The 24,624-nt window shown below is 42.5% G+C and overlaps 1 protein-coding gene across 4 annotated transcripts in view; it reads right to left on the bottom strand.

The window, feature by feature from the left end:
• Positions 1 to 506: 506 nt before the first annotated feature.
• The window catches only part of Frmd4b (FERM domain containing 4B), a 246,277-nt gene continuing 222,159 nt past the window's right edge, over positions 507 to 24,624 (bottom strand). For all 4 annotated transcript variants that reach the window (XM_005383804.2, XM_005383801.2, XM_005383803.2 and 1 more), the window contains 11 exons: positions 23,557 to 23,695; positions 22,884 to 23,025; positions 21,704 to 21,837; positions 21,492 to 21,611; positions 20,314 to 20,530; positions 16,576 to 16,629; positions 15,048 to 15,195; positions 12,304 to 12,423; positions 9,743 to 10,557; positions 6,387 to 6,519; positions 507 to 2,230 (listed from right to left, as the gene is read on the bottom strand). In XM_005383804.2, the coding sequence (XP_005383861.1) occupies positions 2,107 to 2,230; positions 6,387 to 6,519; positions 9,743 to 10,557; positions 12,304 to 12,423; positions 15,048 to 15,195; positions 16,576 to 16,629; positions 20,314 to 20,530; positions 21,492 to 21,611; positions 21,704 to 21,837; positions 22,884 to 23,025; positions 23,557 to 23,695 (2,146 nt within the window). In that variant the 3' untranslated portion in view covers positions 507 to 2,106. The remainder of the gene's footprint in view (positions 2,231 to 6,386; positions 6,520 to 9,742; positions 10,558 to 12,303; positions 12,424 to 15,047; positions 15,196 to 16,575; positions 16,630 to 20,313; positions 20,531 to 21,491; positions 21,612 to 21,703; positions 21,838 to 22,883; positions 23,026 to 23,556; positions 23,696 to 24,624) is intronic.

Raw genomic sequence — 24,624 nt, 5'->3', positions numbered from 1 at the left:
AAGATACATGTACGGGAAATATTCACGTCAGTTCTCCCTGTACTTCAATTCCCACCTGACTCTCTCCATTGAACAGGATTAAAACAATGTCAGGTGAAGTGTTTCTTTGCATTTTAAAAGGCCTGTTAAGCTGGTCTGCAAAAGTAAGGGTGAATGACTTCTTACAAATAAACAGCATCCCCAAGATTAGGAAGCCTAAAAATCCTCAGGGCGGGAGGCAATAAACTGCTGTGTTTCATCAATTCTAAGACAACTTTATTGTAAGACACAGGATTATGTTATGTATCACTGAGAAAGGAAAAAGCATTGCCAGCCTAAGACCAGCAACCAACCAAAAGATGAACGCTATGTTCACATGTAAGTATGAAAAAAGCCCATCTTGAAATCAAGAAAATATGGTAACTCTATTAACTAAAAATCTGACATCTTACCCAACACATTACTTAAAGTAGAGCCCTTCAAATTGCTTCATTGAGTTGTACACATAAATGGAAGATACATACACATTTTCGGTAGCACACCTTTAGTTTATTGACCTACATAAAAAAATAATAGGTCTGAAAAAGTCAGAACAGTAAAAGAATATGCAAAAGGGTATTTCTGTTTCTAGAAGGCTATACAAATATGCAAAAAGGAATAAGTTATTTTTTTGCTTGAGACTTTCTTTTTTCCAAAAATTTCCCCCACACTTCCTTTCTAATGATACAAATGAGTAGGGACCAGCTTAACAAATCATTTTTATGTATATATTACATGCTTTGAAATACAGATAGAAAATGGTGTTCAAAAAGGTTGTTCAGAAACTTCTCTATTCACAATATGAACAAGAAACTTGTATAAAAGGGGGTGGGGCGAGGAGCACCTTTCATGGAATTCTGAAGCACAGAAGACGACAAAGACCAACCTGGGAGAAGGAAATCATTTGTTCTAAAAAACAAACAAGAAAACAAAAGCACACAACACACCATAGCTCGTGAGTTCTTCCAAGGAAAGTATGAGGTAGTGTTAGCCTCATAATTCAATCCACTGAAGCTGGGAGTCTTTTTTTTTTTTTTTTAATGCTAATCTTGTTTTTGTCACTGGGTGACTCACAACCACTTGTGGAATCCAGACAATTATGTTTCATTTTCTAATGCTCACCATTTTAAGGCACACAATTGATCCACAGTGATGTGGCTTTGTATTGTTGCTGTTGGTTGGGCCCCTTTTTGTACCACCTTGAAACACTTTTCCAAAATCAAGACTATGACAACTTTCCCCACCAACTCTACCATTTCCAATGAAAGCAAGGTAGACAGTGACCAGTTGACTGCAGCTCACCATGCAAGAGGTGGAGAAAGGTGTGGAAGCTCAGGGATAAGGTACCTTGGAAGAGTCCAAGCAGAGTCTGTCACTTATTCAGCGAGCTGCCTCCTTTTTACCAATCTGCTACCTTATAGTTATTTTAAGGGATGCTACAGCAGTAAGTCTGTCTCGAACCCATATCATGGTGCTTTTGAAAAACATCACTCTTTATAATATCTTAAAGACATTTACACTCATTCAAAACTTCATGAAAATCTGACTTCTCTTCAAGTAATTTTCCAATACTGTCTAAATTGTCCAGGTTCACGTAGACACAGCGTGCCATTCTTTGTCAGCTCACAAATTCAAGCTTGGCTTTGGGGAGCCGTGCCTTAGGAGCTTCTGGTTACCCTTCTGTCATCGTTCTGCATTGTGCTCTGAAATCTCCCGTCCTACTTGCCAATGGGACACCCTCCCTGGATGCACTTTCACAGTCTGGAGGTTTGCCTTTGACAATTTCCACTCCCTTCAAAAGTGCTTGCTACAGATAAAGGCTTCAAACTGAGTCCTCTCTTTGCAGGAGTTCCTAGGGGGGTCAGACCTTGATGTCAGGTTAGTGCCTGGAGTTTGAAAGGCACCTCCTCATTCAGGGGCTCTTGGGGCTTAGTGTGCGGTTCCTTTCTAGGGCAATGTGAGTCATCTCTGCAACCCGGGGATGCCTTTAGGTTCCTAAAGCCGACAGCCTCCCAGGAAGACAAATATGTTTTTGCAAGGCACACCAGTGTAAGAAAGCAGTGCTGGGTCCGGAGGTCCAACTGCACTTCAGACTAATGTTCCAGGCTTGGAATCTTCATGCCAGAAGAGCCTCTGCTCGCTGCTCTCCAGCTCATCCTCCAACTGGCTTCCATCCGCACTGCTGTCCAGGTGCCCGGTCTCTGTGTACGGTCTGTTGAAGGGAACCAGGGAAGTTACTACCTGTAGTCATTTTTGTTCCTACCGTACAAAGACTACACTATTGAAAGAAGTTAGTAGGAAACACTGTTAAGAAATTTCCCAAGACTTGAAGCAAAGCGAAGGACAACTGACTGTTTTTTCCACATCATACTGGAGCATTGTCTAACAGGCCTATAAAGGGATTATTTCATTCTCTAGGGAGCAGTACCTTTGTTTAACTTACATTTACCTTTGATTAGGACCTAGAGTGTATGAAGTTACACGTTAACTTGTAGTTTTGGGTTGGGAAGAAATACAAAGAACTTTTGTCTTGCAGAGGAGATTGTGGGATATAGTTTCAGTGCCTTTTGTGGGGAAGTTGCTGGTCTGATAGCTAATTTAATAATCTTAGTCCAGCATTTTCACTTTTGTTGCCTTAAATGCCCTTTGAACCAGCATAGCCAAACTGCTAGTTTGTTATATTAATAAGTGAAAAAAAAAATCTTCAACACATGTGCATTTTTAAATTTGTTCAAGCCATATCTTATACTTTTCCAGAAGTATATTTTGACAACTATATTTTATTCAGTGAATTAAAGTAATAGATGCTTTTCTCAGGGACAAAGGAATATATTGAAAGACAGCACGGGCATCTAGGCATATATTTTATACCCCAAGGGTTTATGGGTTAAATATAAATTGTCAGAGGCCCAGAAAATTGTGGCATTTAAAAATGATAGGCAGCTATGGGTGGTATATTCAAATGAGTGCACCCTATTATACAAACCATTCTGATAAGCAAAACCACACTGTTGTAATAGCAGGTTAAAATAGGTTAGACAGTTAGTAGATTTCTGTTCTATTTTAAATTTCAAAGTCTTTTAGTAAAGGTGATTAAAAAGCCTTGGAAGGAGAGCTTTGGAAATACATACTATGTAAGCCCAGGTTTTTTAGTGTTTCCATATAACATAAAAGTCGTATTTTATAACTTCACATTATCAGTCAGAGCAAGCAAAACTCCTGCTATGCAAGAAGCAACACGCAAATTTCAGGGACCGTACTTACTACAGCTGGCTACACTTAGCAAAAGAGAATTTAAAACTGATCTCATTTCTGGAGAGACAATCATTCTCCGGGACAGAAGCCCTTGATTTTGCCTAGTAATAGGTAGAGTTAGACAGGGAAGGGGAAAGGGAATGGAAAACAGAAGTGAAAGAAAAAAAGTTATTTGAAAACACAATTTGCAGCAGCAGCAGAGTCAAGAATTTGACTCCATTACACACTCAGCAGCATAAAAGAGTTCAGCATTGCTTTTCACTTTGGGAAGTTTATGTTCAATGACAAAAGAATCTACCCAATCACACTGAGATGAATTTTTTGTTGTTGGTAAACATTTGTACCTTTCTGTAGTATTTAAGCCCTAGATACTTTGAGGAAAGAATTTTTAAATCATACACATTTGATTTATTTATAAAAAACCCAAGACACATTGCTAAGCATTTAAATCTTTGGCTAAAGATTTTCAGATGTCTCTTGAAACTTATTTTGTCTCATTTTTAAAATCATGTTTTTATACAAATACCTCATATTTAAAGAAGTTTTCTAAAGCTTTTAGAATGATGATTATTCATAGCACTTTCCTTGTTAATAAATTAAGCTAAATTGATCAGATTATAACAACTAAAATCCTGAAAAAGCAAATGGGTTTAAACAGACACTTCCATATCTTTGAAGCTGGGCAGACAGATCTCTCTGTAGACAACAGCTTTAAAAGTACACTTTTAAACCATCAGAATGATGCACACCTGTAATCCCAGCTACCTGAGGGCTAAGGTAGGAGGATCACAAATTTGAGGCCAGCCTGGACAACTTTAGTGAGAACCTGTCTCAAAATAAAAAATAAAAGTGCTCTAAGGATGTAGCTCAGTGCTAGAGCACTTGCCCAGTGTATACCTCTACTTTTGGCATGTATCCTAAGGAAATAATCTGGTATTCAGACAAATATTTTGCACAAAGATGCTATAGTGGCATTACTGAAAATTAAAAATATTTTAAAGTACGGCATATTTATTAAGTAGAGTATAGTATTGGCCACATTAAATAGTTTTAAAAATATAGGAACATGCTTTTGTTGTGACGTTAAATTTAAGAAATGGGATGAGCTGGGTGTGATGGTGCATGCCTATAATCCTAGCACTTGGGACACTGAGGCAGGAGGATCACTGCAAGTTCAAGGCCAGCCTGGACTATACAGTAAGACCCTGTCTCAAAAAAACAAAAGCAAAAGCAAAAAAAAAAAAAACAAAGAGAAGAAAAAAATGGGATGTAGATTTATATATACAACATATGAAGTAAAATTATATTTATGACACCATTATGACTAAGTTAAATATGGACACACAAAAGTAGGGAAAATATGCCAAACACTAGTAACTGCTATCTCTGGGAAGGTGCAATTATGGCTACATTATTATTTTGTTCTAATATTATTTTCCACAATGAGCTCATATATGCATACATACACATATATATTCAAATAGCTCCTGATTCCCTGTACATTGTGTCCTCTCTGGCACTAGTCTTCCTATGCAGGCATCTTGGGCTGCCTGAAATACATATGTAAAAAGAGACTTTTCTCTTAAAATGCTTGGCACTTTCTCAGCTCAGTGAAAGAAGTATTAAAAACATTAGAACTGTCCTGTGCACAGAGGCATCAAAAAGGAAAGTCAAACATGAGAACAATTTGCAAATGTGGTAAACAGCATGATGAAACAAAAAAAAAAAAAAAAAAAAGAATGTGTTTTTTGGGCTGGGGATTTAGCTCAGCGGCAAAGCGCCTGCCTGGCAAGCGCAAGGTAGTGAGTTCGGTACCAAAAAAAAACAAAAAAAAAAACCAGCATGACGAGAAGTGCACTGAAAAGACCCAGTTCGAATCTGAGGCCAGTCACTTTGGCCTCTGCTCCCAACTCACTTTCAGGCATTATTTGCAAGTCCACGCCACCTGACATGCTCAGAAGCATTTTCTGAGCACAAGTCTACTTTGAGCACACCCTTTGTTGAGTCAAGACAATTGGTTTAATAGTTCAAGCCAAGAAAAACTCTCACCGATACAGATAAAAACAAGGTTAAAGGACTGCATGTCTCCCATTAGTTTGTAACGCTGCCTGTCTTAATAAGGAAGTGCTACTCCTTCCAGCTCACCAGCAGAGACTCCTTTATACATTATGGTCCATGTAAGTCTCTGTCTGCAGAAATCTGATCTAAAGCCAAAAGGCTCTACTTCCTGGCCCCATGGGGTGAGGATCATATTTTATAAGAAAGTAGGAGGGAGAAATCACTTCTTTAAACTTCATTCTTCTTTTGCACAAAAGGCCCTGAAACCCATATATTTCAGTTTGTAATAATTTTTAAAAATCCATTTTCACACACTATCCTTCCGTGTTTCCTCTAATGTTTACAAAGAACCACTTTGTGAACGGGACAGCTGGCCGCTGTCTGTCGCTGCTTAGCACGCACAGGCTCAGACGCAAAAAGGCAGCAAATGGCTGATATCAGGCCGACCAACTGTCCACAAGGAACGCTGGCGTGAACAGCCTTCCTGTAGCTATTCTCCCGGCATGACATTATCAATAATACAGTTTCGAGTACTAGCTTAGAAAAACCAGCAATATACTTTCAGATTCAGAATTTAATGTACAGATTCCAAGCAAAAGAACAAATCTGAACATACTAGAAGTCACGAAACTTTTTTTTTTTTTTTGAGATAGGATCTTGCTTTGTAATTCAGGCTGGCCTAGAACTTGACGTGATTCTCCTGCCTCAGCCTCCCGCCTCAGTGTCCCAAGTGCCGGGATTACAGGCCTGCACTACCATACCTCACAGCAAACTTCTTCTTAAAAGCGCCAGATATTTTTGGCTTTGTTGGCCGTATGGTGTCTGTGACAACTATTTAGCTCTGCCCATAGAGTGGAAAAACAGCCATAGTTAACATATAAAGGAATAAGCGTGGCTATTTTTCAATAAAGCTTTATCTATAAAAGTTGGGTTTAGTCTGTAGGCTCTCATTTATCAACCGCTGAGCTATATTATTTCATGTTCAGAGAGCCAGGTGAGACCCCCGAATGTTGTTGAACGGATCAAGCTCCTGGAATGTGAGCACTGCATCTCACCTGCTCGGAGAGGGCAAAGCGTTGTAGACGTTGCCATAGCAGCTGGTGTAAGGAGAATGTGCGGGGTTCTCGTAGTCAGACAGTCCTACTGATACTTGGGTCCTCCAGTTCCCAGAAGCATTTGTTGAAGACACTAGAAATAAAAATTTTAAGAGGGATAAATTAGTTGAAATACTCGAAGTGAGAAATGTTTACACCAGTTTGATGTACATCGAACACTGTGTGCAGAGCGGAGGTGAAGAGCCTGGGTTTGGGTCTTTGCTTGTGGGCTGGTGCCTGTGGATTAAACCCAAGTCTTGCCTGTGCTCAGCTCCACCACTGGGCTATACCACTTTTCGTGGCAGGACTTGGAATTCAATTTGGTGACTTAATGGCCAAGTGGCCTTGGATAAGTAGCCTCTGTTCTTTAAGCCTCAGGTTTTTCATTGGCAGAGTGAAGATGACAAAGATATTCTATGACACAAATATATTCTATGTAAGTATGAGACCGGGATTCAATGATATAGTTATGAGTATCTTTAGCACTGCGCCTAACACAGAGCAAACACTGAAGAAATGACAACCATTAACAGTATCGTGATGAGGATCAAGGTTCATTAAAAGACAAAGTTGTCAATTAAAAATAATTTTAACACTGAAAGGCCAGGAACAACAACAACAACAAAAATCTCACATATTACGAAACTCATGCACCCAGGCCAGGGGGGCGGAACACACAGAGCTTTAGGTATGAGGGAGATGAGGCGTTTGAGTCTGTGAGAGGCCTTTGGGGGAAAAGCACCCCTGCTTGACTTGTTGAGACTTGACTGCTCCTCAGTCAAAGGCAGCACAGGCCGCTTAGTAGATGAAAGTGTATTTTTTTCTTTTGTCTTCAACAAAGATGGGGTTGGGGACGGTGACGGGTGTTGGGAGGTACTCAGGTCAGAGGGACTCAGCTTCACTGAGGGGCAGAACAGGAACAAGACAAGGGCACCAAAGCCGGATGAAGTCCTTGTCACTCAGCGTTCACTGTCCTCTCTAGAAGCCAGAGACGTACAAGGTGGCCACAGTGCCGAGACTCGCAAAACCAGCACTTCCTGCTCTTTGGTACTGACCTACTTTTCTCTCACACCCACCAAGCATCTGCCATCAGCAGAGGACAAACACACGTTAAGAATCATCTGCGGCCCTGAATGCCACACGGGTTTGACAGACAGATGGAAGACTCGCACTCTGAGCTTCCAAGAATGTTCCAGAAGTCTGAGTGGAGGCTCTGATGATGGGTGGTTGTGATGTTCGGGCTGGGGGAGAAGCCCCATTCCATCTCTCTCACGCTCTGGAGCTTGGGTCACTTAAACTCTCTACGCCAGATCTGCCAAGGCTGCAAAGTAGGAACAGTAAAGACCCTCAGAGCAGCATGACCGCATCACAGTGCTGTTGCCTGCTTCAAGCGCTGAGGACGTCAGGTGGCGCAGGAAGCTGCCGATGAATCGTACTTGTGGTTACTACCACAACTGAGTCAGCAGGAGAGCCTGGCTGGAAGGAACCGCCAGAGCCCTGACTAATGTGGCAAATACTTGGAAATGTATCCCTCCGTGAGGAAAACACACACCCATCATAATGTATTTCTGCAGCTACAAAATGGAGACAGGAATGAGGAAAATTCCACAAGGAATTTCTGGAAGCATTGATTCCATTCACCTCCTCAAGAAGGGGAGCTCTCGCTGGGTGCGGATGTACATGCCTGTAATCTCTGCACTCTGGGAGGCTGAGACAGGAGGATGACAAGTTCAAACCCAACCTGGGCAACTCAGCTACTTAAGTGAGATTCTGTCTCAAAATAGAAAATAATAAAAGGGCCAGAAATATAGCTCAGTGCAAAGGCCCTGGGTTTTATCTCCAGTACCAGAAAAAAAGCCACAGCAGCTCTAGGTTTGTGGGGCCAAACCCTGGTGGTGACAGCAAGTTCACACCAGAGCCGAACCAGGAAGTGTCCGTTCCCACTCGTGCCCCAGACACTGAGCTGAGGTTCTCCAGGGACACCTGCCCCTGCACGGGCACTGCCCAGCCCTACGCCCTGATGACTGTCCACAACAGCTCCGCCTTTCTGTTTGCCTTTGTCCCTGTAGAGCTCTGCCCAGGCTTGGTCTGTGCTAGTTTTTCATGCAACCCTCTGAATCTTAGAAGGGAAAAAGGCTTTCTCTAGATCAGAGCCATAAATAACAAGAAATAACAGGAGCCCTTTTATGTGTCCAATGTGGTCATACACAGAACAGCCCTAGCGGAAGTCCAAAGTCCTGCACAAACAAGAGAGAAGTTGAACCCAAATAGAAATCTCCATGGAAATGCCTCCCATCAACAAACTTATGAAATATTTAAAGGCATAGTTCCGGATGACTGTACCACAAATCCTCATGCTACATCTCACTGAGGTGTCATGTTTAAGGGAGGTGGCAGGACTCACACCTCAGGTTTTTGTGCAGTTGGAGAATTCACTCTTTTCTCACAGCTTTAAAGTGTGCTGAATTTTCACTCATTCCTCTGGCTTGTGACAAGACCCTGAGCTCATGGAGGCCAGGAACTGCTCCAGCACGGAGTCCTCAGCCTCTCGGGGGCCTGCTCATTTGCTGAATTTGTGAGCCCACAGGCAGGCCCCTCTCTTGCCCCCGTTTTCTATTAAAGTTCTGAGCACGGATAGGAGTGGGCAGGGAGTAGTCTACAAATGTCAGTGAAGGTCAGCCCAAGTCGATTCAAAGGGTACAAGGGAATGGCTTTTCTAAGAAAATTGTCCCCAAAATTCCTTACATCAACCATAACGTAAAATTTACATGAATACTGAACTAATACATACATGTACTTAGAACAGTGATCAATAAATGCCAACTCCCATCAAATTATGATAAACCTTATGCAGGTTCCTAAGCATTCAAAAGAGTCTTCAGACTGATTCAATCTTCACGGGGACTGGGACGGATTTACATATAATTCTAATGTTCTCTGCTTAGCCAAGGGGTTTACTCTAGTCTTTTCGAATATCAGATCTCAATGACCCAAGCACGTTTAAGAGATATAGCTATCCACATAAGACCTAGAAAGATAAAGCAGGAGAAAGCCTTAAAACAGAGCAACATACACAAGTAGGTGCTCAGTAAATGTTTGTTACCCTTGAATCCACACCTTGCTTCATGAGACTCATGTACCCTGTGTTTTTGGAAATTCAGAGAGAACTTTTCAAGTTGGCAATACTGTGGTCCAACCACATGGCTACTGCGCTTCTGGGCTTGGGTACAGGTTTCAGGATCCCGGAGAGGACCGCACTGGGTAGGGGGCTGATGCAAATGAGCTCCAGTTATCATGTGCTTTCGCAGTTGCCTTACCTGACGAGTAGGAGGATGCTCGGCTGCTTGGAGAACAGGGGATCTGCAACCCGGCAAACCCCAGGCATCTCTGGGATCCTCTGTCAGAGTCAAAGCTAGTCTGTGGGCTGTGTCCCTGGTCCTTCTGCCCAGAGGCCCGCTGGTACCAGCCGCGCAGGTGCTCCGCAACTAAGGCCTTGTGGATGTTTTTGGTGATGTGCTCAGATTTCACAGCGGCCTTCCTGGGCAGCCGCAGAGTTGCATACGGGTTATGGGGCACGCGGTCCACCTCGTCTTCATGGAAGGATCTGCTATAGTCCCTTGGGCGGTCGTATCCATAGTGGGCTGAGGATCTGTAGGAAGGATTGACACTGTACTGTCCCTCGGTGTCATTCTCATAGACGTAGCCACCGCTGTAATAAAGGTCACACTCTGCATATGGCGCATACCCAGAGATATAGTAACTACAAGAGGACGGCTCCTGACTCTTTGAGTAGACCCCATTCCTCACACTGTCCTTCTGTGCCAGGTTAGGCATGCTTCCTGAATTGGAAGCAGCAACGTTCTGTTTCCTTGACCTTCTCCGGCCCCTGGAGCGCGTATCCAGAGTCTGGGTGGTGTAATAGGGCCCAGCGGAGGCAGCGGGTGTCACACAGTAATACTCCGTGCTGGACTGGCTGGTGTAGGAAGACCCGTCATCCAGGATCTCGGTGCTGCTGCTTCTTTGGGATTTGGACAGGGAGAAAAATGGCTTCTCGTCCATCTCGGAGAGCAGGTGGGACTGAGACTCGAGGCTCCCACTCCGCTGGCGGCAGTGCTGGGATGCGGACTCAGGTCTGCAAGAAGAGAAGGGCAGATGTGTACATGAAAAGGGGAAGGAGGATCCTGAGAAGGGAAAAGAGCTCCATGCTGAATGATCTCATGGCTGCTAACTGTGGGAGGATTTCTTAAAGTTCCCAAGGCTGACAGTGAGAGAGAATCCTTGGGTCTAAATAACACTGAATTCTCCATCGAGTCAAAGTGAGAAAGAACAAGGCACTCTCAGGCATGCAGACTGAATCATTGTCGGAGGGCAGGAAAGACACCAAAAAATGGTTTCACTTGGCCAGCCTCAAAGCCTGAGAACACCCCTCGCAGTATCTTTGGAGGGGCCTAAAGGTAAACTAGGCTGAGCGGAGGCAGCACTGCACAATGGAGCAGAGTGTGGACCTTCAAGTCAGAGGTATCTCCATGAATCACAGATCTGTCACTTTCCAGCTGTCTGATCATGCTACATCCCTAGCCATTCATTCACTCATTCATTCATTTATTTAGAGCTAAGTGGCTAATGTGCCCCAGCTGGGATAGAACTTGCAATCTTCCTGCCTTAGCCTCCAGCATGCTGGACTTGTGGCCATGTATCACCATGTCCTGTTTTTTCTTAATTTTACAGATTTTTTTTTTTTTTTTTTTTTTTTTTTCTCCGGTACCGGGAACCGAGCTCACGACCTTGCGCTTGCCAGGCAGGCGCTTTTGCCGTTGAGCTAAATCCCCAGCCCATTAATTTTACAGATTAAAAAAAACTAACAAAACAACAATGAAGACAAAATCAAAACAACACAAAAACAACAAAAATGATACATGACCTCAAAACAAAATCATAGGCATTAACAATGGTTGCTATATTATCTTCAACAAAGTTGCGTAGTCCACCAGATGTACGAATGTAAGACTGATCAAACAATCAAAGACAGTAACAAGTAATAAAAAAAAATTGGAAATGATGCAGAGCTTCACCATACCAGATGGTAGGAGTTCAACAAGGGTTCTTTTACTGCATATTGTTTTCAGATCAATCACTGGGTCTCACCATGTAGGCCAAGGTTGCCTTGAACTTGGAATTTAGTCTAGGCTGATGTCAAATTTGTATTCCTCCTGCTTCAGCCTCCTGAGTGCTGGGATTATACATGTGAGTCACCATGCCCAATTTAGGGCAAGATATCCATCCTCGCTAAATCTCTATTCCTTCTTTGTAAAACAAGACAGAAATAGTACAAACCTAATAACCACTTCACAATAGGGTTGTTATGGGGACATAGCATCTATAAAACATATAGCATAGCACTCAGTGAACACATTAAAAAATTGCTGCTATTCTCTTCCCCACTGAATAATGAGTAGTAATATCTGGTTGGGAGAATTACTAACAATCCAGTGTAGACCTGGAAAAATGTATATTTTCTTTGCTGATGTATTTGAAACTGAATGTAAGCAGAAATTTACAGAATGTACATCTGAATGTATGCAAGAATAAACAGGGCCCTGCTACAAAAAAGTCACTTAAAATGTTTTAGAAAAAACAAAACAAGCTGGGAGTGGTGGTGCACGCCTGTAATCCCAGCACTTGGGAGGCTGAGGCAGGAGGATCGTTGCGAGTTCGAGGCCAGCCTGGGCTACAAAGTGAGCTCAAGGCCAGCCTGAACTGCATACTGAGACCCTGTCTCAAAAAGACCAAAAACAAAACAAAACAAAACAAAACCAAGCAAGGGAAATGCTCAAAGTGGAAATCAAGGGACCCAAAGCAGAGGACAGGAAGCTCTTACTCCAAGTGGCTGCTGCTGTAGGCGTTGCGGGTGAGGACTGGTGTGGTGGGCATGCTCCGTCCGCCTTGGGGTCGCCTCTCCAGGGTTTTGTAAGGGCTGCTATGCGTTGACAGCATTTCTCTGTGATCATTTAAAAAACAAAAGAATTCAAGAAACAAAGTCTCCCCACACCTCTGGCAACCTTGTCCTCAGCCTATAAGAAACTTACTGGAAGCTGACAGAAAGGGCATGCAAGGAGAAAGACGCAAAAGGGGTCTCCTGGGTTAGTATCCTGCTGAGTCCTGGATGACTTTTAGGGGAAACACCTGTCATTGGACTCTCTGCATCATAAATATGCAACAAAAAAAATGAAAGACTTCTACAAAATAGTGAACTGAATAAAACACTGTAGGCGAAAGCAACTGGAGTAGGGGCCAGGAAATCATTTAAAAACTACTCTAACAGTAAATATTTTTGGCTTTGAGGGTCCAGTGGTTACTGTAGCTACTGCTTACTCTGTCCTTGTTACAGCACAAAGGCAGCCGTAGATAATATGTAAGTGAATGTGAATGGCTACTGCCCTAATAAAACTTTATTCATGGAGACCAAAATGTCAGTTTCATGTAATTTCCACACATCACTACTACGGCTGCTGATTCCCCATCCCCAACTATTTAAAAATGTAAAAACCGGTCTTAGACCACGGATTATACAGAAACTGGTGGCAAGATGGGTCTGGCCCCTGGACTGTTGTCTGCTGGTCCTCTGACTGGCAACACCCTTAAATCCTTTTGTCGATGTTCCAGCACAGTGAAAAGACAACTTAAGGTTAATTTCTTTTAAGTTAAAGTAACTGTCTAAGGGGCTGAGGGGCTGACTCATTGGTAGAGCACACGCTTAGCAAACACGAGGCTTCGGGTTCTATCCCCAGCACAACCTCTCAACCCAAAAGAAACCTTCCAAATAAAATTTTACTTATTACAAAGGTGAATCAAATTTATTACAGAAAAGTTCAAAGTAAAAATTTAGGTGTCCATCATCTGATAATTCAGACATAGCCTCAGATATAATACTAAATGTTTTCAGATATTTTATAAGCATACATACCGACAAGCATCTATACATTTTTAATAGTAAAAATTGAGATCTTACTGTATGTGTATTCCCTATCAATACTTTCTTTAAAATGTGTATCAAATGTGTCATATAGCCCAATATTTGCCTGTAATGTCATTTTACTAAAATGCCTACGCATCATTCCACTGGATGGTTTGTAACCATACTTTAGTGGTGCATTTAGGCTGTTTTCCATTTGTCACTAGTGTGAACAATGCTATGATGGGCACCGTGTCGTTGGGTAACCAACTCAACAGTAAAGATTCCTATGAGTGAAACTGCTGGATCAAAGAACAAATCTAGCTCAAGCTACTGGGGCAGCAGGTATGGTAATTTTTAAGGTGACAATTCTCGTCTATAATTCTTCCTTTTGCTGAAACAGCTTTGCTTTCCCTAGTCTAATAAACACACTCGCTTGGTGCTCTCCGCTAGGCCTTTCTGCCATGACCGGAGTGTCCCGCTTCTACGCTGGCCAGCAGGACAGCCACAAGTCGCACAGGGCTCTTGAACACTTGATACCTGGCTAGCACGGCTGGGGAACTGAGTTTTAAACTGAACTGACTTTTAATTAGATCAAATAGCGCAGCGCCAGTCCCTTGTATCTCCACTGTTTCAGGCAAAAGTTCCTAAGTGCTGACCCGTAAACCAGGCCTGACAGTGTTGGAAGGTTTTCACTGGCCTTGCCAGATTAGAAATGTGAAATTACATGACACATTTTCCTAAGTCAAAATTTATTTAATCTGAGTAATCTTTGATTTTGAGATTCATTTACTGGCTCAAATGCTAACATGCTGTCTGACCTCCCATCAGGATCTTTGGAATCTACCTAGGTATCAAGGTTGACTCCTATATTTAGTAGATGATGGACCTAAAGAAGTTATTCATAGATTTTCATCCTTGGTGTAGTCATAGTAATGGCAGAAAGAATGATTATCAGAGTTGTGATGAGAATTAAATTTGTTAATATACATAAAAATCCTTCCAACAGTATCTGGCGCATAGTAAGTGGTCAAGAGATGTGAATCTCATTTCATTATTATCATTTTTAAGGCACTGATGCCTGTGGGTGTATTTTTGGTATCATTTATTTCACTGATTCATGGTATTGTTGGTTTGGACATTTAAACGAGGCACCTTCAGGAGGTGACCTGAGGAGAAAGTTAGTCCTGGGGTACGCGCCCTAAGGGGCAGTGGGGATCCGCCCTCTTCCTGTCTTCTTACCTCCCAGGCATCACCTGGCCCAGGCATGATGTTCTGCTTTGTCACAGGCCCAAAGGCAACAGAGACAACGGATGATGGATTAAAACTGAAAAGTCTGTAACTGAGCCAAAATAAACATTTCTCCCTTATGAATTATTTTAGGTATTTTGGAAGAGTAATGCAAAACTGGATAACGCAATACCCAAATCCTGATGACAATAATGTCCCTATAACGTCCTAAATCAAACAGACTTTAAAATCAAGGAGTCAAATACTTTAAGAAAAAGATCTCTTGAAAACATTCGCACTTGCTGTCAAAAAATCTCTGGATCAGTTGCTACGCCTCAGTTTTACAAAAGAATACTTTCTGAAAGAATGCAAATGTGTCATCACCTGGGAGGGAAGAGCTGCTCACAGCGAGGCACTCGCCTCACTAAGATGCATCTCACCTGGACTGCCTCGGGTCCCCGAGCTGCTCATTGACGGACGACTTTCTGAAATGGATTCGCTCAATACCGAGAGACTTGGGGGGAAGAATTCTTGGAGAGTGGGGTACTGAACTTGGTCGCTGCCCAGCAGGACTGAAGGCGTCATTGGCTAAAACAGTAAACAAATGCATGGATAGATGGGTAAATAAAGAAGTAAATTAATGCCTTGCTAATATCTCAAAAAAGAAATTGGAGGATCTGATAATGTATTCTTGCAAAGACAATGTTTTCCGACACACCTAGCTTTCCAGAAATTATTTTCTACATTTTATACACTAGATACTGAATTTATACACGTTACTGAACACTCTTTCTTCCAGGGTTGGAAGGAATTCAGTAGGAAGGAGCTCACTAGCAGAACATGGGTGACACCATCTTTGACAGTGTTTATTGAAGGAAATTTCCGGAGTGCAAAAGGCCACGAGTGAACAGGCAGATCATTTCTGTCCACCCAGAAAGTCCTAGGCTTGTGTGCTACAGGCCCAGCCAGCCACCAGAAGTGACAACGCTGATGTGTGCCACATCGCTCCACGCTGGTCAATTCTACCACTGATATTCGCATTTTGGGAGAGCAATGGGAAGCATGACCAAGCCTCCGCTCACAGGAAGAATTCTGAAATGGCAGAAATTTATGCACCATAAACTCAGGGGGAGGTAAAGCGGTGGGGGTGGCGGCTTCCTGGAATTCTTCAAATCACATCAGAGTTCACCACCTCAGCTGAGTAGGCACCAGAGGTTACACGGAAATACTGAATCACTCGGTACGAAACCCACTCCCAAAGGAAATGGAGCCCACCTGTCTGAAATGTCAAAATGCCATGTAACCCAGTTTAGAGAATGTGACTTTCTTCTTAAGGAAAAGAAAATAAACCCCAACCTCTCTTGAAAACAGTGGTAATCAAAGTCTACAGAATAGTTTCCTGGTTTTGATGTCGGACTCCAAATATGTAAAATATCACCACCAGGAAAAGTTAAGTGAAGGATTCTGTTATTAGTACAGTTCTCTGTGAGTTTATAATTAATTTAGGAGGATTTTTTTTTTTTTTTTAAACTAAGCATGATGGTGTATGCCTGTATTCCCGGTGCTCAAGTTCAAGCCCAGCCTGAGGAACTTAGCAAGCACCTGTCTAAGACACAAAAGGTCTGTGGATGCAGCTCAGTAAGAAGATCCAGTGCCTAGTAACACACACACACACACACACACACACACACACTCACAATTACAGAGCCTTAAAATTCTCACAGAGAGACTCACTTATGCTGCGGTTTTCTGATTCCCTGAAGTGAAGCAAATTGGAGGGTCCTATTTTTAACAGTGAGTTAAACCGAGAGGATGGTAAACTATCTATCTCCTTTCCTAAACACTTTGCATAAGTTAGTTTATTCTGCTTTTCCCCAAAGAAAACCAAGTAGGCTCTCCTTACAATATTATCTTAGTACTTCAGAATACTTAAAATTTTTTTAAAGCAAAAAAGAAGTTAGCACTTACGGTCATCATAGGTGGTGTCAGACAAGGAGCTACTCTCTGATGGGATGATGTCTTCTGCGAATAAAAAGTGTAATTGTGCACTTACATCATGAGAGTGAGTTAATGAAGCAATTTTCGATGGAGTGCATTTTATTTTCATTTAGATAAATATAACTAATTACACTACATTAAGAATAATAAACTGTTGCACGGATTGACTCATTGGCCACCGAGGATCAAAACATCTTACGTATTGTACACACAGCACCATGGATCACAGTGCTCCCTCAGAATCTGTGGCAGATTGGCTCCAGCGCCCCTCCAAGGGCGTTCAAATTCCTAATACAAAATAGCACCGTACATGCACATTCCTGTCTGCCTTAAATATTTCCAGTAACATCCAGTACTACGTAAGTGGTGTCTGACTAGTTGTTATGCTGGTTGTTTAGGCAACAATGAAAAAAAAAGTCTGATGATGCAAGTTGTTTTTCTCCTGAATATTTTCAACCTGAGATTGGTCAAATCTGTAGATGTGGAGGGCAAGGACACCGAGGGCTGCTGTACCCTTAAAATGGAAGAGACAGCCCGGGAGTTTGGGTTCTACACTAGTTTGCAGCATTCCCTCTACACTGAGAGAAAACTTTGCCATCTATATTTTTGGTGCTTATAGCCAACAAACTGGAAAGAAAAATCACACCGTTCTTGTCGTAAGGGCAAAACGTTACCTGAAACCCATTTGGAGCCTCATTTGAGAATCAACTGTGAGTACAGCTTGTTTCTGATCCCTCCTTAGAGAAAAGAGCCTGAAGTTCACAGCACACACTCACTTTGCGGTGCCTGAGCCTTCCAGTGAGACTGGGCTTTTTCCATAGTGGCACAACTGGCCCTTGGGAACAGATAACTCTTTGGGCTAGGCGCTGTCTTACACACTGTAGGACCATCAATTTTTACAATGTAAAATGCCTGCAAATATTGTCAGGTATTTCTGGACAACAAAACTGCCCCTAGGTGAAAAACACTGAATAGGAAGAGCAGGGTTTAAATACTGGTTTTAGCCAGGCACCGTGGTGCACACCTATAGTCCCAGCTACTCAGGAGGCCGAAGCAGGAAGATTGCGAGTTCAAGTCCAGCCGGGGCAACTCAGTGACACCTTGACTCAAAGTAAATAATAAAAAGGGCTGGAAATGTAAGTCGGTGGTAAAGCATTTGCCTATCATGTGCAAGGGCTTAGATGCACAGAAAGGGGTGGGGAGCCCTTGTTTTGGCCATTTATTGGCTGTGAGACGGTGCAAATTACTAAAATGGGGATTATAACAGCACCTGGTCAGAGTGCTGAGGTGAATCACTAAATGAAATAACGACACGAAGAGCCTAGCCCGCTGCTGGCACATGACGAATGCCCAATAAACATTACGTATTCCCTTACTCTTGTGATCAATACTTATTGTTCTGGTTAGAAATGCCATTCATAATGCTCTGAGTATTTCTGGTTCCCATTAAATGTTAAATAATGTACAGTATTTAGTAAAAAGAGGCAACTCAGATGTGTCGATAGGTTTTCACACATCACTCTGCACTCAGGCTTGAGGGTCTTTGGCCAAAAGTTCTAGGCAAACACGACACCCCCGTGTAAGCTTCCTAGCCATGCTGAGGGCCCTCCAGCCTCTGTATCAGGGCTGGGTGAACCATCTCTTCTTCAGACACACAGTAGAGGCTGAAGGCGAGGTGCCAGTGCAGTCAGCTGTTGGGCACACTTAAAAAAATCTCTCCAATATCTGCAATCACACTGGCACCATCTGCTATCCAAATGTCAGCCACTGAAAGGAGAGCAGTAGAATCTTGCAGTGTGAGGATGAACGAGCTATAACAAATGGCCGTGAATGTTAAGCGCACTGTTAATCACTCATCTCTGTAGGCTGAGAATGTAACCGTTGCCAAGGCCAGCTGGGCTGCATATTTAGAGCCAAAGCCACCCAAAATTCTCCAGCTGTAGTTGACTAGCACTTGTGTGTCAATGTCTGTACATTCACTTTCCAAAAGCCATATCACTGAGTTGTAGATTCTCTGTCCTAAACCTGAGTATATTCTAAACCCAGTTACCGTATTTCATCAAATCTAAGATGTGTAATTATTTTATGTTGCAGTAGAAAAAGAAAAGTACTGCCAACTATGATTGCAACACACCACCCAGTAAAAGAATTCTCTCAGTTTCACAAATGTTAAAGTGTGCAGGAGGAAATGAAGTCTTGAAATCGAAGACTATAACTATATTTTCAACAAGGATGAAAGCTAAAAGACATGCCAATATACAGGTAAGGCAAACTGCCCTTAAATTCTCCCTAAATGAGATCTCTTGGGATTTTGTTTTTTCCTGAATATAAATATTAGGTTAGATGATATTGAGAATCTGGAAAATATGGAGGGGCATTAAGCAAATTAAGTTACTTAAACTTGACAGCTATTAGTGTCTTGAAATATTTCTCCAAGTTGGATCACACTGGTTACGATGCTATATCTTGCCTTTCTGCAGTCCACGTTACAGCACGATCATTTATCCAAATCTTTACTTTTTTTAAGAGTATGAAAATTGACTAGAGAAAAGGGATATGGAATAAGAACGGGGACTAGGGAATAGGAAGGAATAGTTCCTGAGAGACAGAAGGGCCCCGAATGGGTTGCCGATGAGCCCACCTCTCAAAGGAAATTTTATAGAGCAAAATCACGAGGTGGGTACAACATGGGCCAAAATTATGATCAACCAATAAGACTGCAAGGATAGTTGCTTAGGTAATATTGATCTAATGGCAGCAAGGGTGCATGAGTGACATCATTAACTTTGATTAACAATCAATAGGTTTGTCTTCAGTCTTAGCAGGCTTCATCTTAGTCTTAGTAGGTGGGAGAAAATAGCCCACCCCTGATGAGATAGTGGGGCATCTCAAAAGGGTGGTACCATTAATCCCAAGTCTCTGTTCACCCCTTAGGAAAGGGTGTAAAACTAGTCACTGTGACTTCAGTCTTCAGATGCGCCTCCAGCCACAGTCCTGATACGTTCTCGTCTCCTGCACCGACTCCCTCGAGGGCCCAGCCCTGTCTGTCTGACTGCCTACTCTATTTCTACCCAACTTAGCTGTCTGTAATACTCCCATCCATATCTGTAAACGGCTTCCTTAAATGGCAGTAATTTTAAGAGCTTGTCCCTATCCACATGGAAGGATAAATCTTCCGTCTTCTTTATCTACACGAGGGTAAACCCTTGTGAAAATGCGTGGTCTGCTGCATTAAAAACTTGCACCAACTATTGGAGCAGGCTCAGCTCTCTCAATACCTAATGTCAATAGAATTTTGGGCAATGATTTCAACCCAGTTAAAGGTGAATCTGTCTTATTATGAACCATTCCTGCTGTGAAAGTGCTTCCATCCTGAAAATTAAAGTAACCCAATAACATAGTATTATAATGGTGAAACTGATAATTAAGTTTACATACTTACAAGACTGAAATTCCAAACCATTATTATCACCCTAAGAAACTTACTTTTCATCCTTTTATTTCTTTTATCTTTCATCAAATGAGCAGGCTTAGATCAAGAGTACTGCCAATGGGACTCAAAAAAAAATTTGTTTTTGTTTTTGTTTTTTTTTCTGGTACCAGGAATCAAACTCATGACCTCGCGCTTGCCAGGCAGGCGCTGTGCCGCTGAGCTAAATCCCCGGCCCCTCAAAAAAATCTTAACTGTTTATTAACTTGGTAAAGTACCTGTTGCCTTCTGGCTGGGTTTCTTTCCACATCGAATTCGGTATTCGTTTATCGCATTTTCGATCTCCTGGAGCTTCTTCACTGCATCCATGTAATCTTGCTTTCGTTTCTTCTTCACAGTTTTGCAAAGGTCTGGCTCACTGGCAAGTTTCTTTGCAGCTTCAACCAGCTTTTGCTGTATGAGAAAGTTGCTCTCCAGTTCTTGTAAAGCGGGATCCTGCATTTACACAATGATACTGTTTTACATTGACATTCACCCTCTCAGGTGTTGGGTAACAAAATTTCTTGTGAGTTCTTAAATCAGATGTTCTTTGAGAATAAAGCCTTTCTAAAGTTCTAATGCAGAGAGATCTCAAACACTTTTCAAGAAGGTAAGATGCTCCTCACCCATCTTAACTTGAACTTCTCATTACCCCGATCTCTTCCCTTCTTAAGGAAGAAAATGACCTTTCATCCACGCAGTTGGCTGGCCGCAGATCCTGGTTTTCAAGGACAGATCCTTAAGGCTCATGGGTACCGAACGTTATACCGAGAAGCACAGCATTAGAGAGAGAAATCTGGGTTTGGTTCTCTTTCTGGTGGTCATGGTTACACGACACTGAATACATTACTTAATTTTTTAATGCTGCAGTTCTTTTATTTGTAAAAGGAAGATAGCACCTGCCTTATAACAGGTGCTGAGGATGACCTGAGGTTGTGTATGTGCATTGTGTAGCTCACAGCCAGGCACACAGGGGAGCACTCAACATAGCAAAGCTCACTCTATGACCAGCAGACACAGCTATTGTTTTCTAAATCTAAGAAAATAACACTTCTACAAGAACTGTGTGTAAGTACACATTGGTGGATTGGCTGTCAAAATTTTTAATTAAATTATACTAAATCACACACATGTGTTATAGCATTTAATACTCATTGAATCCCTTGTAGCAGTTACACCTCATTCCCATTCTACAGATGGAAAAACTGAAACCTCAGAAATGAGACTTCAGAGAGATTAACCTATTTGTAAAAGGCTACTAAGCTGTAAGTAAAGGAATTAGGCTGATGTTCTTAATTCTTACAATACCATTTCTCAGCTTACAAATATTTAGGGTTCATTGAATGCGCTCTTGTGATTTGGGGACTAAAATTTCTGTCTTGTGGTTCATAGAAAGGCTCAGGGCTGGTGCTCATACCTCTTCACTTGGCAACAAGTTGTCATCTAACTTGAATGCGGTCCCCACGCGCCTCCTGACCTGAGGAGGCTTCTCGCCGGCGTTCAGCGGATATTCCTTTGGCATTTTGCCCGTGAGCTCCTGTAAAAGAGGACAGGGTCAGGAGCTCATAAGCGACACAGGCCACAGCTGCCCAGCACAAGCTGCAGAGCCCCAGGAGCGAGGACACTCACGGCCTCCCGCAGACAGATCTTCTTCAGCTCCTCGACCTTTTTAAGGAGTTTTTCTTGTAACACTTTCTCCTTCTTCTTGAGCTCCAGAATTTTCTCCCGCTTTTGCTCTTCGCTGACTTCTGAGTCTTGAGAACCTGCCGCAGAGGAGGGGCGGGAGGTTTACACAAAGCGTGTTTCCTTCCTTTGGGAAAGGGGACCGTAAAGCTGAACTTGCTATTAAGTGCTAGTTTACCTCTCCTTGTTTCTGAAATAATAAAAGGAAACTGGAGAACATTTTCTCATGCTTCTGGGCATCCAACAGAGGCGGGTAAGAAAATGAACCTCCCTTGTGCGTTCGGGCTTGGCCATGTTGGAAGTGAGGGTAAAATGCTTCACCCAAGGACAAATGTCCTTTTTGTACGCGGGAGGGAAAGTACACACTCCCTGAGATAGCCATTTCAAATGTTCCCTGGCTGGGGATTTGGCTCAGCGGCAAAAAGCACCTGCCTGGCAAGCGCAAGGTCGTGAGTTCGGTTCCCGGTACGGGAGAAAAACCAAAAAAAAAAAAAAAAAATCAAATGTTCCCTGGGTGAGTAAGAGGGCAAGGCAAAGGAAGGCTATGCATGAAGAGGGAATCTCCTGCTTCAGCTTTACGAAGCAACAGTGAGACTTAGACGGGACAAATCATGAAATTTTTCAAGAAATCTGAATTTCTAGAAGGGCTGTGGGGCAGAAGTTACACTTGGGGTGTAGGTCTTTCTTTTTGTTGCTGTTGTTTTTGCCAGTACCAGGAATCGAACTCACGACCTCGTGCTTGCCAGGCGAGCGCTGTGCCACTGAGCTAAATCCCCAGCCCCGGGGTGTAGGTCTTGTAAACATGTTTGTATAGCATTTCATATCATATGGGTAATTAGTTGGTTAGATTGATGAAAAACTATTCAAGGAAGAAGGTTACAGGATTTAAGAGAAGAATATATCCTTCCAACTCACCCTTAGGCGCGCCCTACTTTTGCATCTAATGTTGCTTATACAGCTTGACTGTTTAACTTCTTTTATATTCGTTAGTATTTTATTCAAAACCGTTGCATACAGTAGGTTTTGATATACTTTTTATTCCCTGAATAACGGGTTAAAATACATTTACAATGATTCATGACCACAAAAATAATGACTTGCACTGTTTCAAATGCTATGATGTTACCTGAGGAGATTAAGCTGCCGTTGCTGGCCATGATGAACTGACTCTTGGCCTCCAGGGTCACCAGTTTAGACACCCTTTGCATTCCTGTCTCTGTCAGATCCATCGCAATATCGTCTAAACTCCTGGCTGAAGGAATTTTTGCCTGCGATGCAAACAATATTGAAATGGAATCGGTGCAATTAAACACACTGTACATTAATGACATGATTAATATTCAACTGAAACTCCAGGAAAACCCATGACACTTCAACTTCGTATCTAAAATGTTTTCATAATTAAACAAAACTCTCTCGGGGCTGGGGATTTAGCTCAGTGGCAAAAAGCGCCTGCCTGGCAAGCGCAAGGTCGTGAATTCGGTTCCCGGTACCGGAGAAAAACCAAAAAACAAAAAAAAATAAACAAAACTCTCAGGGCATCATCTAGTCCCTAACTTTAAAATGTCACGCATGCACACACATATGCATGCCAATCTTATAACTTCTAAATTGGCTATATATACATTGGCTATCTTTCAAATGCATGAAAAAGTAAAACAGTTGGTAGTAAAGTTAAAAAAAAACTTCACAGAACAAAAATCTATGTACTTGCATGTTTTCTGAAAAAGTTTATCTTCTAAAATAAAGCAAAAGAAGGCCCGGGGCTCGTTGGGATTGAAATGCTTCCCGTGACTTACTTTGCTCTGCTTCCGGTCCAGGTAAAACTGGTGCTGGCTAATGGCCATCACCCAGATGGACTTGATGAGAGAAGAGTTCGCATACCAGGTCTGCACAAAGAGGCCGCTTTGCCCAAAGGTTCTTCTAGACACTGAAATCCTGAAAGATTATGGGAAATACTCGAACTTCTCGCCTCTCTGCCCGGCCCCACATAAAATGTACCCCTGAGCCATGTGGGAACAAAGCCCCTTCTTCCTGCCTTTCTGCTGTACATGCTTATAGGCTGGCGGGGGCTGACCTTCCGATTTTATTCTTTCCTGATGAAACTACTCAGACTTATGCAATCTCTTTTTGTACAAACTATCCCATTAAAAAACACTACTCATGCACTCAAAGGCAGATAAAGAATTAGTCAAGTGAAAAGCTGTATACAAATGTTTACCAGTTAGAAACCATAAAAGTGTGTGACCACCTTCCGCAGTACAGAATAAAGGCGATATTTTAAACATGGAGTGACCAGGACCCATGAGATGAGCACCTGCCTCGAGGTAAGGAAAGCGCATGTCAGGGGTAAGTGGATGTGGCCTGCACGGTGATAGTAGCTGAAAAGGCACGCACCCACAACTGGTGCAGAAGGTCACCTTTGCATCAGATGAAAAGAGGACAAAACGTGTAGGGGAGGGAGGTGAGCAAGAAAAGTGAGAGAGCTTGGAAGAGGGGGAGAGACAGGATCAGAAGACAGAGGCAGACACACTGCAGGGTGTGTGTGTGTGTGTGTGTGTGTGTGTAAGACAGGGCGCGGGTACTCCTGTTCTTTGTAAGAATCTGGCTTATCTCCTTGGGTCATCTCTTGTCACAGCTGTTTCCTCCCATCCCTCTGCCCTGCTCTCCAAACATCTGTAAACATTATCTGGGAACAGAGGAGGAACCTCTGGGGACTGATTAAGTTCTTCTAAGAGCTTGGACAACTTACATCCTGACCTCCTCGTGTTGATAACCTGGCAAACGGTTTTTTTGTCTTTTTAAATGTCCAAGAACACCAAAATTAAATTTGAGCAATTCAGCAATTTTCTGGGAGGGTGAGGCAG

This window comes from Chinchilla lanigera, unplaced genomic scaffold (assembly GCF_000276665.1).
Source record: "Chinchilla lanigera isolate Chin_1 unplaced genomic scaffold, ChiLan1.0 scaffold00020, whole genome shotgun sequence".
Taxonomy (NCBI): Eukaryota; Metazoa; Chordata; class Mammalia; order Rodentia; family Chinchillidae; genus Chinchilla; species Chinchilla lanigera.
Note: the sequence above shows the minus strand (reverse complement) of the source record. Positions and strands in the feature narration are given on the sequence as shown.